General features: G+C 40.3%; 1 protein-coding gene across 9 annotated transcripts in view; it reads right to left on the reverse strand.

The window, feature by feature from the left end:
- Positions 1–729: 729 nt before the first annotated feature.
- TCF12 (transcription factor 12) overlaps positions 730–16,113 on the reverse strand; it is a 159,944-nt gene continuing 144,560 nt past the window's right edge. For 6 of the 9 annotated variants that reach the window (XM_064668220.1, XM_064668224.1, XM_064668223.1 and 3 more), the window contains 5 exons: positions 9,751–9,865; positions 8,750–8,921; positions 7,266–7,498; positions 4,221–4,374; positions 730–3,021 (listed from right to left, as the gene is read on the reverse strand). In XM_064668220.1, coding sequence (XP_064524290.1) covers positions 4,232–4,374; positions 7,266–7,498; positions 8,750–8,921; positions 9,751–9,865 — 663 coding nt within the window. In that variant the 3' untranslated portion in view covers positions 730–3,021; positions 4,221–4,231. The remainder of the gene's footprint in view (positions 3,022–4,220; positions 4,375–7,265; positions 7,499–8,749; positions 8,922–9,750; positions 9,866–16,113) is intronic. The other 3 variants (XM_064668225.1, XM_064668222.1, XM_064668228.1) reach the window with 1 other exon arrangement.

A 16,113-nucleotide genomic window follows, 5' to 3' on the forward strand; every position in this document is an offset into this window, starting at 1 on the left:
ACATTCAAACATCAGCACTTTACAGATATATATACATACATATATATATATATGTATATAGTGTCTGTATCTGCTTTTGTCTTTGATGTGCTTTTCCCTGGATATTTATTTAGAGAAGAGTTAAAAAATCTCAAGCTTCCCCGGTCTGCTCATTACCTGAGGTTTTTGGCTTACACAGCTGAGGACCAGGAACTGCACGAAGGTGTCACCTCTGTCTGTGTGTGCCTTTGGACATTGTGCACTTCCAGTTCCTTTTGTTTGCACTCAGAAAGAAATACTGTAATTTCAGGCTTGAACTACAGACTTTCCCTCCTATTTTTCCATAAAACTTATATAGAGGTAACTTGGCACTGAACTTCACTGCACAGAGGGGCTCAGATATGAGCACCCTTTCTTCAGGACAGGCAAAGGGAAGGAACAAAATGAAGGAAGAGGATGTGCCTTATGGAATCAGCTTCTGCTCCCAGTTTGTGTCTGCCTGTGCAATCCCCTTCCTGCCCTGCACAGCAGCAAGCACAGCTCAGGCACTGCTGCTCCTCAGCTCACTGGGAATTTCTGTACTGGCTTCAGGGAGGAGCAACGAGCTTCTTGTGCCTGCAACACGCTCAGTTCCTTGGGAATGTACGTCAGGCTGTGTTCAGATACAGGCAGAAGAGAGCTTTCTAGTGCTTTTCAAGCAACACATTGCCCATGAGGAGAGAAATTTAAAAAACTCACTGATTTACCATGTTAAAAAAAGATGGCACATTTATTGCTACATAAATGTTATATACATAGTGTTTTCTGTTACATTGACAGAAATTTTTTGAACTTCTTGCTGCTGGTTGGAAAGGTTTATCAGCAATACCTTGAAATTTGACACAGGGTACAAATCTGCAATAAACCAACAATGGAAACTGGAGAACAAGATGAGAAGCAATTCATCTCGGACAATTAGCTCTTACAATACTCCATAGGTACTACACGGTATGCTAGAACCCTACTATGGTCTTACAATGCTATTGTAAATTTCTGATATTAATGAACAGGTTATGGTAAATAACCCTACATTTTTACTACCTAATATAGTAAAATAAAGTAAGAAACTTTTTACTGAAAACTTTTTTGATTTCAAAAATCTAGAAAGAGTAATATTTAGAATTCAAGAAATTTTCTTACAAGATTATTGTATAAAAGACTAGCTACAGTGAAAAATAAGCCAAATGTTTTTTTCTTTCTATTTTATGAAGGAAAGCTTCTGGGCATACTGCAAAGTCTAATATAGCCAAAAAGACAACAAGCTTAGAAGGAAAAAGGCCAGGCAGTGGCACGTGATCACTTTCACACGTCATAAGCAACAAATTCCGTTTAGCTGATAAACACTGAAATGAAGAACAAGGCCACAGATATAATCAGGTGTTATTGGATGATATATGCAAATTAAAGTAATAGAAATGAGTCCACTAATTCCACAAACTGTTTTGTTAGGAACCATCCAAAACATGAGCTTAAATTCATTAGTTTATTTTATCGATCCATCTTTTTGTTCTTTCAAATTAAATGACTTCATAAAAATTATAGTTTTGTTCCTGTTTTGTGTGTGAACCAATTGCCAGTGATGAAAGATGCACTATATAAACAATAGCTCAGACAACCTTGGCTTAGGAAATTTCCTCCCATGGTCATTGCAGTGGAAGACAGTTTCCATGGAAGTTCAAAGGGATTTGAACCATTTCAGCACATCTGTGACAAAGGAATACTTACGGACACTGTTCTGGGGGAGAAACATTTAAAGGTTTAATGCTAATATGGCTTGGGACATTTGGGGGCATTTGTTTGCATTTGATTCACACTGGTTTTTCTCCACTGACAAGCCATACAAGGTGACATGATCATTAATGTGCACAGGAAGGAAAAACTGGTGACCATTGCTCTCAGATTCCATTACGTAATTAGCCCACCCTGCTGGTGGTTATATCATCACACTACCTGCCATGGTGAACTCAGGATTTTATATTCACCAAAGTTACAGCCTGAAAAAAATCTCCTTTGTATTTTAATGCATTTTGTGCTTACATACAGCTAACACTTTACATGTACTATATGTAGTACTTACTGCTCGGAAAACAAAGCAACTCTAACAAAGTAGATTCTCCCCACCCAATTTACACTTCACGTTACAAGCTTTACTATGAAGCCTAGAAGCCTAAAAAGGTTTTGTTTATAATTAGAAAAAAAAAAAACGTTTGAGGAAAGTCTGAGGGAAAATAAAAATCACTTTTTAAATCCAAGAAATGTTATGGTCACAGTATTGCTCCTGCCTGCAGCCTTCATGAAGCCTCTGAGGGGCTTGAGGCACAGAGCTCAGTATGGAAGGGGAACTATGACCATAACTGTTCAGATTACCAGAGATCAAAAATAACATAAAAAAAGCTATACCAAGGAATAGTTTCCTATTGCATGGAAAACACTAGTCATATGGCAAAAGGAGAGGAAAGGACAACAAAAGACTTTTCCCTTCCTTTTTTAAGACACTAATAGGTATGCTGGGAATGCTACGGGTCGACGGTTGTCACTGCTTTGTTCTCTGAATGTGAACAGCTTTAGTAAATGCTGGCATTCAGCTGAAGTTTTATCAGCCTTTAACATGTTAACTTTTCCCTTTATATGTAGACCTTTACAGTTCCATAACAATAAATAAAATTTGTAGTTACAATGCATTTGTCAATTCAGTTTAGGCACAAGGCAACTTCCACAATGAGTGGAGAGATCACAACAGTCTCTGATTGTGCAGAAGCGACACACTGCTTGCAACAGAATGATATGTTCAGAGTATCTCATGGGCTGAAATTCTGTCTGAAGATCTTGTATCTTCAATCCTGATGCAGGTGTTGACCAGTAGCTTTGATCATAAGATTGCATTTGGGTTTCTTGCTTCAAGTGTTTTCTCCTGTCATGTTTGTGTCTTCATATAATGTTAGTTGTCTGTGTCCTTGTGAAGAAAGGTCACCTTCTGTGTATCCTACCAATAATTCTGGAATTCTAGAAGGAAATTTGGGAGAAGAAAGGGGTATTAGGAAAAGAACCACTAAAAAGCTTCCTACTGACATTAGAGAAATGATTTCAACTGGATCTGGTGTCATTTTCAGTCTGTTAAGTGCAAAAGAAAATCACACTGAGAGGCCTTGAAATCCTTCTTCCCAGAGATATCCATACTGAATATAATATATTGAACAATTACTCTCCAGAACCTTCTGTTTGGCCTCTCAGGATATGGGAGGAAGAGTAATCTGCACATTTGCTGCTTTCTAAGAACACCAGGGAATACTAAACTTCCGTGGGATATATCCTGGCAAGACACCTTTACCTTAAGGTAAAGTAGAAGCAAACCAGTCTATAGACACAACAACAAAAACCCTCTTGAAACATAAAATTTAGTTAAACTACAGATTAAAATAAGGGCACTGAACCCAATTTTTTTTTCAAAGTGGCAACAGCTCTACTGAAATATTCAGAATTTTTTCTTTTTAAAATCAAGTTTTTCCCAACTGTTTAGAAACCCAACCAACAAGCCACAGTAAAGCCCAAAAGACTAATATTCCTGTAGGGCCTCCCATCAGCAGGTTTAAATGAGCTGTTACGTTCTGGGCCACATGGGGCTCTTGGAAACACTGATCTACCTTGCAAAGCTGAAAACATCACTTTAAATCTTCACTATCTTTACTAACACAGATTGTGACTTAAGACAGTTCACAATCTCTGCTGGGCAAATGAGAGGAGTTACAACGACTGGCCTTGAGCCAGACAGCAAATCTCTCTGGGATGAGGAGTCTCTCAAACTGTCTGTATCAGCACTGGGAAACAATAGGTGGATTTTTAAATGAACTAATGTGATATTTAGACCATTTAAAGATATACAATTCATCTCTATTATGCTTGGCTTATCTAGCAAGCTGTTCACAGCTCCTCTGATGTCATGCCAGGAAGGCCACCTGAGCCAAGAGATGTAGCCATTGGCAACAACACATGGAAAGACAGAGACTTTGACGACAATTTCTTGGGGTTTTATTACAGAACTAAACAAATCTGGATGCTTTTGCTCATGCTCAGCTATGAAAGGACTTCAGCAGCACAAAGAAGTTTGGTGCCTCTGGCAGCTCAGTGACTACAACCCAACATACCCAGGTACCTCCCAGACTGCAGCCAACACAAGAAGAGCTGTTCCCCGAGAGGAGACGTACCTGGCTGGTGTTCACATATGACCCATAGGGTTGGTAGTTTCACTCAGGCCAGGGTGGCTTCCTGGGTGTGGTGTTGGCGGCTCTGCCGATACGGCAGAAACTTTTTCTTCTTCCCTTCTCTTAAGGCAGGCTGCTTTAGGGTTTAGGTTTCGTTCTGCAACAGAAAACATCATTTGTAACATCCCATCCGCCGCCACCAAGGGGAATGTCCAGACATGATCTGCTGGAGTAAAAACAGCTCTGCAGCTTCCCCTCCTGAGCTGACATCCCTGTGCACACATGCAGGTGTCTAAAGCTGCAGACCAGCACTGCTGAGAGTTCTACCAGACATCTCCTCAACTGGTGTTTAAAAAACCCAAACAAACAAAAAACCAAATTCAACCTTTACTGGCTGACTACATACACCTTGAGAAACTTTGAAAAGGTGCCTCCTTTATCACCATAAGTCACTGAAGCGCAAAACGGGAACTGTCTGTAATTTACGGTGTAATAAAATGGAGATTTCGGCATTTTGTTGGTATGCTGAGGTCACACCAAGCTCACTGACATCACACAGCTTTAGTAATGTTGCTGCTCCTTTCCTCCCCATAAGTATTACCCAGCTGTTAGAACAGGGGAGGCAAAATGCCCTGAACTGATAGTTCTCACCATCCCCTCAAGCCTGTGAGATCACCTTGTGCCCATCTCAGCTCAATCAAAACAATGTGATGACAGTCACATAGAGCAGCAGGATTAATTTTTTTCCAAACCGTATTTCCTCTCACATTAAAGTCAGTACTTTATAATAACCAGCTGTGGACCAGCTATCAAGGTATTCCATCAGTATGTTTTCACTTCCCCACTTAAGCTTCAATAGATGTAGATTTGGATCTCGTTTTCAAATAATGACGGTTTATAAAAGTCGACTGTTTCTGTTCTTCAAAATGGCTTTTTATGAATAAAAATACAGAAGATGTAAATCTCACTGGCCCAGCAGACACACAAAAAGGGGGTAATATATTCCACTGTTGAATTTAATCAACATTTTGAGGTATTTTTCTCGCTGTCAGTGAATTCTGTTTTGCAGTTGGAGATGGCAGATACAATTATAACTGTAAGAACACTGCCAAAACTGAACAGACAGCAAGAGCCCTTCTCCTGCCCTGAACAAGCACCCCTCTAGAACTGCAGTTTACTGACCTCTGTGCATTTTAAAAGGGGTAAAATCCATCTCATCTGACAGAGACTATTTTGGACGGACTTGATAATTCTGCTGTCACCAAAGTCATTATCAACAGCCTCCTACTGCATTTCTTTAAGGATGAGCACTCCTAAAGAGTCTACTGGAAAAAAAAACCTGCTAACTTTTCTCAGTCACAGTTTTCTTTGTCTAACTGTGGCTTGCCTTGAAGTTTTAAAGAAGATTTAATTATGTGGAAACTTTGAAAGGAAGTTAATTTGCAGTGATTTAGGAAATGGAGATAAAAACGCTGGCCCGCAGTGAGAGCTTCAGTTTGAAATGGTTGATTCTGAATAGCATCAATCACAAAATGAGGAGCTTCATTACCAGCAGGGAGAGGAAATCGTTGATGCAATTATATAATGTGCTGGGAAAGCTGCTCTGGGCGCCGCACAAAGCTCTGGTCAGTCACTTCAGGAACAGGTGCAAGGGAAGATGGGCGGGATAAATGGGGAACACGGGCCCTGTCCTGACAGGCACCGGGAGCTGCCAGGGGCGGCTCAGAGGCACCCGGGGTGACATGAGGAAGGAAAAGTTCTCAATTTACAATGCCTGTACAATGGGTCCAATTTAGCTGTTAGCACATTTGGAAAAAAGATTTCTACCAAAGACACGAGGTTTGGAAGCAATCTCTGACCAAGGAAAAAGTGATTAATTATCACATGAAGCTTTTTGTGGATTACAGAACCCGTAAGAGCAGGGAGATGGACTTGATGATTTTTAAACATCAAAAAACATGATTAATGTTATTCTGACTTCCTCATCATACTCAGCATTATCTTCTAGACCATGGCAAGCATTTTCAGACCAAAACAATTCCCAAGATCTAAGTCTCAGAGATGCTAAAACTGGGTTTTACAACGGCCCCAGCTGGTGTCTCATCTGCAGAGCAGAGTTGCTCTCTGTGCCTTGCAGGAGCTCAGGCTGGAGACTGTGTGTTTCTTTATTAAAAACTGGATCAGTAAAGCTCTGCCTGAAAACACAGCATCTCATCCTTGCTGCACAGTAGGTAAGCTTGTCTAAAGTTTGTCACTTTGTCACTTTCAATAAACTCTTAACTAATGCTTGAATCTTCTGTGCAAAATGCAAGCAACAACTGAGGAAATGGAAGTAAAACACAAAAATAAAACGTTGGTATCACTCAGTGACATCAGTGATTCAAAGATACAGAGACTGAGCAAACACAGCTGAAAAACTGAGCATGACTCCCAGAACCACCTCTCCTTAAAAGAGTGAATGGCACAAAGCAGTCTTCCTTCTGGACCTACCAGTAGGCCTATTGTTTTTTTCCTGGAAAAATTTAAAGGAATCGGGAAGAAAATTCATGTAAACCCAGCTCTGATTCAATTACAGCAGAAGTAAGTTTCCTCCTCCTCAGTATACATTTAATTGAAAAATCTAAGGAAACACACATAAAGTCATTCCATTTTAACATTTCAATTATGTGGGGTTCATCTTAAAAACAGATCTCTTATTCTTGCTAAAGCCTTTATATCACTAAACAAGTGGTGGTTACAATTTAAAGCCAGATGTGTCAATATTTTAATTAATCAATTTACCTTGAAAAGTGTAATCACCTTTACCATCTTCAGGTAAAGAGATGGCTAATTGTGCAGGAGAAAGAAAGGTCTAAGTATAAACTTCATATTCACTCCTTTCCCCTTTTTTTTTCTTCTTGTGAAAGTAATTCTTTGCTCTTCTTAAAGAACTTCAGCGTCGTTACAGAACAGAAAACACACTTTTAATGGCTCTGCACTTGGTTGTGCAGGTTTCCAGGGACCAGCACTGCTCCATAAGCAAAGGTACCACACAACCAGGGCACTGACCTCTCACTTGCTGCTCTAGACTGAGGATCACGGCCACAGCCTGGTGGAGAATGAGCAGCTTCGTCTGCGGTTTCTCGCTCTTCAGGTGGAGCTGACACATCCTGCCCAGCTCCTTGAACGCCTCGTTGATGTCTCGCACACGCAAACGCTCCCTGGCGTTGTTTGCCATCCTTCTCTCCTTTTCTCTTTCTATTTTCTGCTCTGGGTTTAAATCCTCATCTTCGTTAGTACTGCTGCAAGAAAGCAGAAATAACAGTATATTGAAATACCACTGGGATGCCAAACAAGTGACCCTGCTGCTGGCCCAGAATTTTCAGTTGATGAAATTAAACTTCCCACCTAATCCATTCCATTGAAGAATATTTAACTAAGGAAGTGTTAGGTATCAATCCTTAATTTTCCAAGGCAATTCTTGGTGTTCCTACCTGTCCCTGAAAATAAATGTTAAGTGGCTTCTGCCTGAAGAATATCCACAGAATATTGCCTACAGCAGGTAAACATCTCTAGGAAAACCTGTGGCAATGCACTGCTCCTTGAAGCAAAAGATGTACCCAGACTACCACTTCACTCAAGTACTGATGACTGGTCAAACAGTTAAAGAGGTAACTCAGCCACCTTCTCAGGTGAAGAATAAATAATTTTTAACTAAGTTTTTGCTACTTTCCAATACACTGGCTTGTAAAAAAAGGTATTCAAGGGATTTTCAATTTCATGTGCTTATTAAAAAGTTTCAGTTCTGTTAAAGACCTCACTGGCCAATTTTAGAACTATTTTTTTTTCTATTACTCAGTGTAGAACTAAACAGTTATATTTACAATTCCTGAACTGCCTCAAATGATATCAAGTTGCAAAGCCTTTTTTAATATAGGACTGTCTAATTTAGTCTAAGAACTGTGCAAAACCTCTGCTCCACTAAAACCAACACACTAAAATGCCATTAGACACGTGTGATGATACAGACTCTGCTGCCTGTGGTTGCAAAATTCTGATTGTCCACTGTTATCTCAAATTGCAACACTTGTGTCAGGCCTATCAGGCAGATTCAGAAACATTTTACCCAGTGTCAGCTCCAGGTTTTTTGGCCGTGGCTTGGGAGGGGCAAAGTGTTTCAAAGGGATATTCAGCCCTGGTGTTCACCCCAGGCTCCAGGTTATCAGCCTGGAGCTCTCCTTCGCTACAAACTTACATTGAGAGGCAAAGCCCAGGCCCAGGTACAAAGTATCACAAATTTCTAACATTCCTCATCCTCTGTGCTGGGCAGGGCCCTCTGAACCTGTTACTACTTAAATGTACAGGCAGATATCAGGCATGGCACTAATCTAAAGGAATGTATACTTTTCAGGTGATTTTCCCAGAAAATCCTCTACCTTTTCTCTCTTTCAGTGCCTGTTGGTACATGCACTGGTTACATTATCAAACTTAAGGACAACAGGCTACAGAGCATTAACAAAGCACAAATTCTCTGGGTCACGTCAGCAATGCACCTTGTTCTGCCTCTGGAGGAGACCTTGATATCCTTCTGGGAGGACTCGTCATCTGATTTCATGTCATCCGATGAGGGCGGTTCATGGATATTCTCATCCTTCTCCTTATGCTCAGACTTGATTTCTGTTGGACCTATAGCCACAGACTGGCTCTGTAGGCCACCCGACAGTGCTGCAAGAACCAGAGAGCAGAGTGAGTGTCACAGCACTGAACATTTCACAGAACCTCAAGCAGATAATGTGGATGAGAGGCCAGAGCCGAGCAGAAGCCTGGGAACACAATAGGAAATACTGGGCTCGGGCAACAGACACGACAAATCCTGGTAACACTGCTGCACTTGGACACGTGTCATGGGTTATAAAGTGACTGCAATTCACAGAGAGGCTTGACTGGTAACAGCTTAATCTGAGAAAATACAGTGTTTAAGACAAAAGGACCTTTAGTGAAGTAAGGAAATTTGCACCTCATGTCTGGGCTGCACAGTTAAGGGCAGAGCTGCACTGCCACGGAGGCTTGGGCTGAATGTGCAACACACCCCTCTGTCAGTGCTGCTGGCACACTGATAAATAAGCTGATATCTGTTTTCTGCAGTTTACTTGTTTAGGCTAAAACTGGAAGGAACTGTAAACACTGGTGTGGAATGGTTTCCTTCTTTTGGCTGGACTGAGCTCTGCTCTCAGCTCACTCCACAACCCTCCCGGATGATCCGGACATGGCCACAGCTCTGCACATGGATCGTGGCTCCTTAAGCTGGAAGAAATGTGGTTGTCATGCAGTTCTCTCTTGAAACTGTACTGGGACAAGTCTTAGACAGGGATGCACACAGAATTGTTGCAGGAATCCCTAACAGTGCTGGTATATAGGATTTATGATTAATTTCTATTTTTCAACATTATCTATGTCCCCATCCCCTGCACTGCTGCCATTTTACCACGATCTACAGCCTCCCTGGCTCTGGACTGCTGCAGACCCCATTCAGCATTTAGGACTGGAAAGTTACCTCTGTAGCTGTCTTGTGTTTTATGATTTAGTTCTGTGCTCTGAGCAGAAACTGTACTGGGAAGAACTGAGTGGTTGCTGTTGAGGCTGACACCTTCTTCCCGGTGAGTCCCAACCTAAAGTAAGGCAAAGCAAAGGTTTCTATTAAAGACGTGATTCAAAGAAACAATCCAAAAATAGAAGTTTAAAAGACTTCAAGTGTTTGCTGGATCAGAGACCTGAGTTAAAGTCCTCCCTCAGGAAAGGAAACACTTGGCTGAAAGATGCTGTTACACTAAACCACCTCTTACCCCTTGCTGGACTGAGTTGTGTCCCAAGCAGTGACCAGCACCTGTTTGAAATAAAGCAGCAACTTGTCCAAAATTTTTTTCAGTATTTCCCCATAGAACACTATGGAATTTCCTCCCTGCTTTACACCTGAGGGGTTGAAGATCTGATTAACTTCTGCTTGCAAGTACTTATATTTTGATCCTTAAAAGTATGGGGAATAATAGTCTTCACCCCATGTGAAAGATGTGTATGCTGCCCTACACTCATGGATACAGATAAAGACACACGTACACTCATTAAACATATCAATAGCATCACTTCTTGTTTGCTGAAACAGGATTAAGAAAGTACTGGATCTAATATAAAAACATTATTTTATTCACTTCAATAATTCTCTCTCATTTTCCTACTTTCTCAGCTAAACACATTTAGTTTAGTCCCATTACAGAATCATATCATACAAAAATAATCCAGGCATCTAACTGCTCTTACCACCTATTTCCTAATCTGCCCCTTCATAATAAATTTGAGCAGCAAGCATTGAGATGAAGAGTCTTGAAAAATTCTAATTTTGCATAACTTGAATTAATGGTACTTATGTAAGACAGCCATGAGTGTGCATACCTAACTTGAAGAGGCAATTTGTTAAAAAACTGCTGCTCAATACAGAATACTGTTATCAACTTCTATTAAAAAAATATTTTTTGTTTGAGAAAGAGGTAAAGACACACTGCATGTACTTAAATGATTTGGAACACAGACTATTTAAAGCTTTTGATTCCTAAAGACACAAAAGTCCTTAAATATTTATACTATAACCAATATAATACAATTAAACAGTTAAAAAACTGAACAAAGATGAGGGATTCTACTATTATTTGTATAGTTACAAAAATTGGCTACAGATGAAGCTTTTTATTGGAACAGTAGCAAACATGTCAACTAGAAGATTAAGCCTTTAATTAAATAGGTTTATTGCCTGGAGTTACACATGAGAACCACTGTTTTTCAATAAATCCTTCAATCCTAGTAAACTGCTGAGCTTTGAATCCCTCTTGAGTAATTAATGCAGCTTTTACCTTTCATGTCTTAGTATGGGTTTTACCCAGAGAGAGATAAATACCCTTATGCAAGTTTATCCTTTGTTTAATATACACTTGTTCCTGTAAGCTAATGCACAGGAACAAAAAAGGAAAGGGGGGAACCCCCCCGACAACCCACAACTAATATCAGGTCATTCCGGGCTGCTATTTGTATCTATTGTTCTGCAGAAAATCTCCTCTTGTATTCTGTGGAATATCTGTTGCTATTTCAAGTATATTTTATCTTCCTTTGCGTGTAATAGGCTTTGTTTGTGAGAAGTTCTACTCTGGATACAGTTATCCTGGCTCCTGAGAGCCATGAACTTGCTGGGAGGAAGGAGCAGAGCTCAGGTCTTTCAGCCTGAAAGACAAAACTCTTTAACATGGGAACGTCAAGCTCATTCTCCACACCGAACTTTCAAAAACGAGTCTTCCCCTAATTCTGCCCTGCAGGTTGTGTGTTTTATTTTATTCTTCTGGTCATGCTTAGTCCTAACACTTGAGGGTGCTTTTATTCAAGCTACAGACTATTAATCGCTTCAGGGCCAGGTTTGTTCTGAAGTCTACTTCTTAAAAAAGGCAAAAATTTCTTAAAGCTATGTACAAACATAACAGCTGCCAGAACCCTGGCAACTTTTAAATCTAGAGCTAATCTAAAGGCGATAGATTAGCAAATCAGTTCTGACAAAGACAGAAAATAGATTAGAAATAACAACTGAATGCAAGTCCATGTTCCAGTCCTTTGAAACCAAGACAGACATACAATTCAGATTAACAAGATTAATACAGAAATCTTAAAGAGATAAAACGTTACAAAACTGACCATAACAATGATTTTTATCTCTGATCCATGATACACTACAAAATCCAAACTGGCAAACAAAAAAACCCAAATCAAAAAGACTCGCTGAAAGTCGCAGAGGCCAACAGCTGTTTTCTATAGGCACAACTGATCGGTGACTGCTTCGAGGTAGCAAATTGGGTCTTTAGTATCTTATAAGTATCGAGTTCGGAAAATTTAGTTTGCTTTCCTTCCCCCGGACTCGCACTCACAGAACAAGGGCTGTCCCCATCTGCATTTCAATGGAGCAACCTCGGGCTTCCTTTAAGTCTTCTGAAAGGCGTCTGAGCCCCTCAGCTCCGCGGCCTCGCAACAAACGAGCTCCCGACATGTTTTATCGCCGTTATTTATAAGCAATTCTGAGTCAAACCCTTCCCCAGCGCCAAGGTCCGGCCCCAGGGGCACCGCTCCAGGGCAGGACCCGCTCCCCGGGCCCCTCCGGTCCCGCTCGGTCCCCTCACGGCCGCCCCGCCCGCCCATCGCCGCGGCCCCGGGCCCCGCACGGCCCCTGCAACGCCGGCAGTTCATTTCAGAAGCAAACAAACTGCGAGTTAATTCATTCTCCCATGCGCTAATCCAGCCTTGTTTCCATGATCCCTCGCAAGAAAACCCCGCAGGCTCCTCAGCCACACAAAATGGGAGACGAGCGGAAGGCTGGGCTGCACCACAGAGCTCGCGGTTGTGCGGGCAAAACACTCTGTTCAAGTCTGAGGAGCGACCAGCACAGACACCGCCTTTGTTACAAACCTATTTAAATCACTCCCCTCTGCATGTTCCCTCTACACAATGCCAACCCGGCATTCGGGGTTACAGCAAATCAAAGCAGCCACAACTCGGTAAACCCAGCACAACAGTAGCCCTGCATGCGAGTCTGTAAGTTGTAATTTACCGGGGGAACTGTTATTAATTTTTATGCATTTCAATAAAAACTTGTACATAGGACAATCTGCAGCCCCGCTCACAACTGCAAGTTAAAAAAAAAAAAAAAAAAAAAAAAAAAAGAGTGTAGAATGTATTTCGGTTGATTTAAGTGGTAACATTTGGGATCCAAAACCAGAAAACCAGTGAAGTATTTTAGGCAACTAAATAAAAACTAGACAAATCATGGGCACTGATGACACACGAGTGCGTGTAGGAGAACCGAGAGTGACACGTGGGGAGAGGACAACCTTTGTCCTGTTAGCATCGGTTCTGCAGCTCACACTTCAGTTTGATTACTCATTTGGAGCACCTGGCAATGAAAGCTTTTGAGAACTGGAAAATAAAAATACCAGTCTTGCTCTGGGTCTTTAAAACATGCACCTTTCAAGCCATACTAGCTGGTCGATCTGGCTGTGGTCATTAACACCATTTTAACTAAGGGGTGCATAATTAAGACAATGAAAATGGCTTTGGAATCAAGATTTTTACACTTCAGACAACTCAAAGTTATTCAGTGGGAGCATAATCTCTGTAGAGAAATACCCAGTCCGGAAGGGTTTGAGCAAGAGCAGAGGTTGGTGTTGGCAAAGCTGCTTAAACTGCCCTTTCGTGCTTCTCTGACAGCAGGCACAGGGCACAAAGAGGAGATCACCAGTCTTCTTAGATTCCTGTTATACCTGAAAAAACCCTGTGACTTAAGGATTGAGTTTCATCCTTAACTAAATTTCCAGGCCTTTTATTTATTTATTTTTAATCAGTTCAGGCTGTTCTTTTTCCATTGTATTACAATGACAAATAAAAAGCAGCTTGAATAAGAACAAAAAGTATTACTTCTTAACTTTTCAATAATACATGAAATAAAATACAAATCAACTTCAAAGGCCAGTTAGCAAATATTTGATGAGTTTGAGATATTAAAAATCTATTTGAATAAGTCTAATGGCCAGCCCAGCTAAAAAGAAAACAAGACCATTCAGAGCAAGCAGGAAATGAAGTCAACTAGAGTTGTAAAATAAATCTGGCTCAAAAATTAAGCAAATGTTAAAATAAAACCATGCCTGGTTACACTAATTACATAAAAAGGAGTTAAATTACTCATTTCCTAGCTCCTTCTGCCAAGATCATCATCTTCAAGGGAAATTAAATTAATTTTTTTCCCTTTTTTTTTTAAAGAGCAAAAATGTTTTGTGTAAAGATCCCACACTCCCTCAACAAGGAAGTTTCATTTAGTGCTGAATTCCAATGAACATTTCCTGACCCTATGTCAAACAAAACATCAAAAATAGGTAATCATAGGTAATCGCCCTTATCAATGTTGACATTTCTCACTGTTAGCCCAATACTAATTATTTTCCTAAAATTTACTGGAAGTCATCTAAAGTAAAGTAGTATTTAAATCCTGGATGGAGTCTAGACCTTATAGTTCAGTTACTTGTGTGTCAAGCTCTCTGCTCTTCCACATTTACTACTTAAAAATACCCCAACCTAAGAGTGAATAATAGTTTGAAATTAATTGGTTATTGCAGAAGAATTCCCCCTCATACTTGGGGGGCATTGCTGCAATGCAGTCAGCACTAATAACCACTCGGTCTGCTCTGCAGCCAGATGTGCCAACCTCTGCTCTGGACCTATCTCAGGACTCCATCCTAAGTCATGCTGAGTTCCTGCAATTGCAAATGATGTCAAAGGGCACTCTTTGGGGACTGGGCAAGGCCACAACAGGATGCCTTCTGTTGCAGCCAATTATTCTGATGTAACAAAATTAAGGTTAATCCAAGAAATTCTTCAGCTGACTCACTTTTCAAGCCAAAACTGATCTGGAAGCTTGTTTCACCCAGTGAGGATGAAATGTACAATCAAGTATTTTTTTGATTTGGACTAATCTAAGTTTATTTCTAACAGACAACAAACATCTGCCAGTCAAATCATTAGATGATAAATCAAGTCTATATTACATCTGAGTCACACAACCACATTAAACTTGAGAAAATCAAGGAACCTTGGTCCATTCTGGAGAGTCATTTTCCGCTTTCAACTATTTTAATATAAACTGAGTTGATAAAATATTTATCACAGCTTAGTTAAAAGAGAAACTGCGATTTTTATATATATTTTGTCCCTATCTGCGTTTGACTGTGTCTGGCTGAGCAGTATAGGAAGGTTCCTCAAGTCAGAGAACAAGTCTGTCACTGCAGTTTCAGTCACTCACTTTACCCCACAGCATCAAGACCAGGGGAAAAAAAGCTTTCTTTTATATGACTAAATTTCAGTCTATCCCAGAAGATGGTAGAATTTTAACAACATTCTTTAAATATTAAATCTCAGTCAGTATTAAGAAAAAAATCCACAGTACTTATGCATCACTTCCTTCATTACTAAAAGCAACTGTGAACTTGTATAGAAACCTAAAGTTGGATGTGCATTTGGAAAGTCCCCCCTCCCCACAGCCCCCAAACACACACAGCTTATAGAAAGTCCCCAGTTCTTTTTGATGTTTACTGCAGTGGTCCTGAAATTAATATAAATGGATGTGTGACGTGCGAATGGGAGAGCCTGGAACTAATTCTGTTTTATAGAATACAAACCCTTCAGCAATTGGGGTACCTAATTATTTTGATGATAGGTGAAATTTTGCCTTGATCACACAGTACCCAGCTGTGAATCTGTTTTATAACAGAAAATTTCACAGCATGTAACTGGTCTTTAAAATTACGCTGTAAACATGCAAACACATGGCACCACTAAAACAAGCATGTTTTTAAAAGCTCTTTTTCCTTTAAGCATTTTTGAGAGGGGAGGAATGAAAAGGAAGAAAAAGGGAAGTGAGAAATGCTACAAATAGATTAGTTTACTGTGTAATGCTTTTAGCATATTTCTGATCTATAAAAAGCTCAACAGCATTTTTTCAGAACAGTTCACATTTTTAAAGAAACTAAAAGAGATGGATTGAATTATTTCACTCTTCTTGGGGATTAATCTAAAAGTTGTTTCCTTCCCATTGTTACTTACACTACAGCTGTGCTCAAACTCCTTTTCATTTATAAAATAAAGTTCAAATTTTGAGCCTGCGCACACTATGGTTCCACATTCCAACAGCTTCCTCCCAGTCCTCCGCCAGCATCTGCTATTGAAGACTAGTTCCAATTTACAATAAACAGCTTTTCCAGACCAGAACACTTGAAATTCAGTCCTTCTTGACTGCTTTTCCCATTCAATCTCCCTATTCACCATTTCAAGGAGAAAACGGTTC

This window comes from Pseudopipra pipra, chromosome 12 (assembly GCF_036250125.1).
Source record: "Pseudopipra pipra isolate bDixPip1 chromosome 12, bDixPip1.hap1, whole genome shotgun sequence".
Classification (NCBI taxonomy): domain Eukaryota; kingdom Metazoa; phylum Chordata; class Aves; order Passeriformes; family Pipridae; genus Pseudopipra; species Pseudopipra pipra.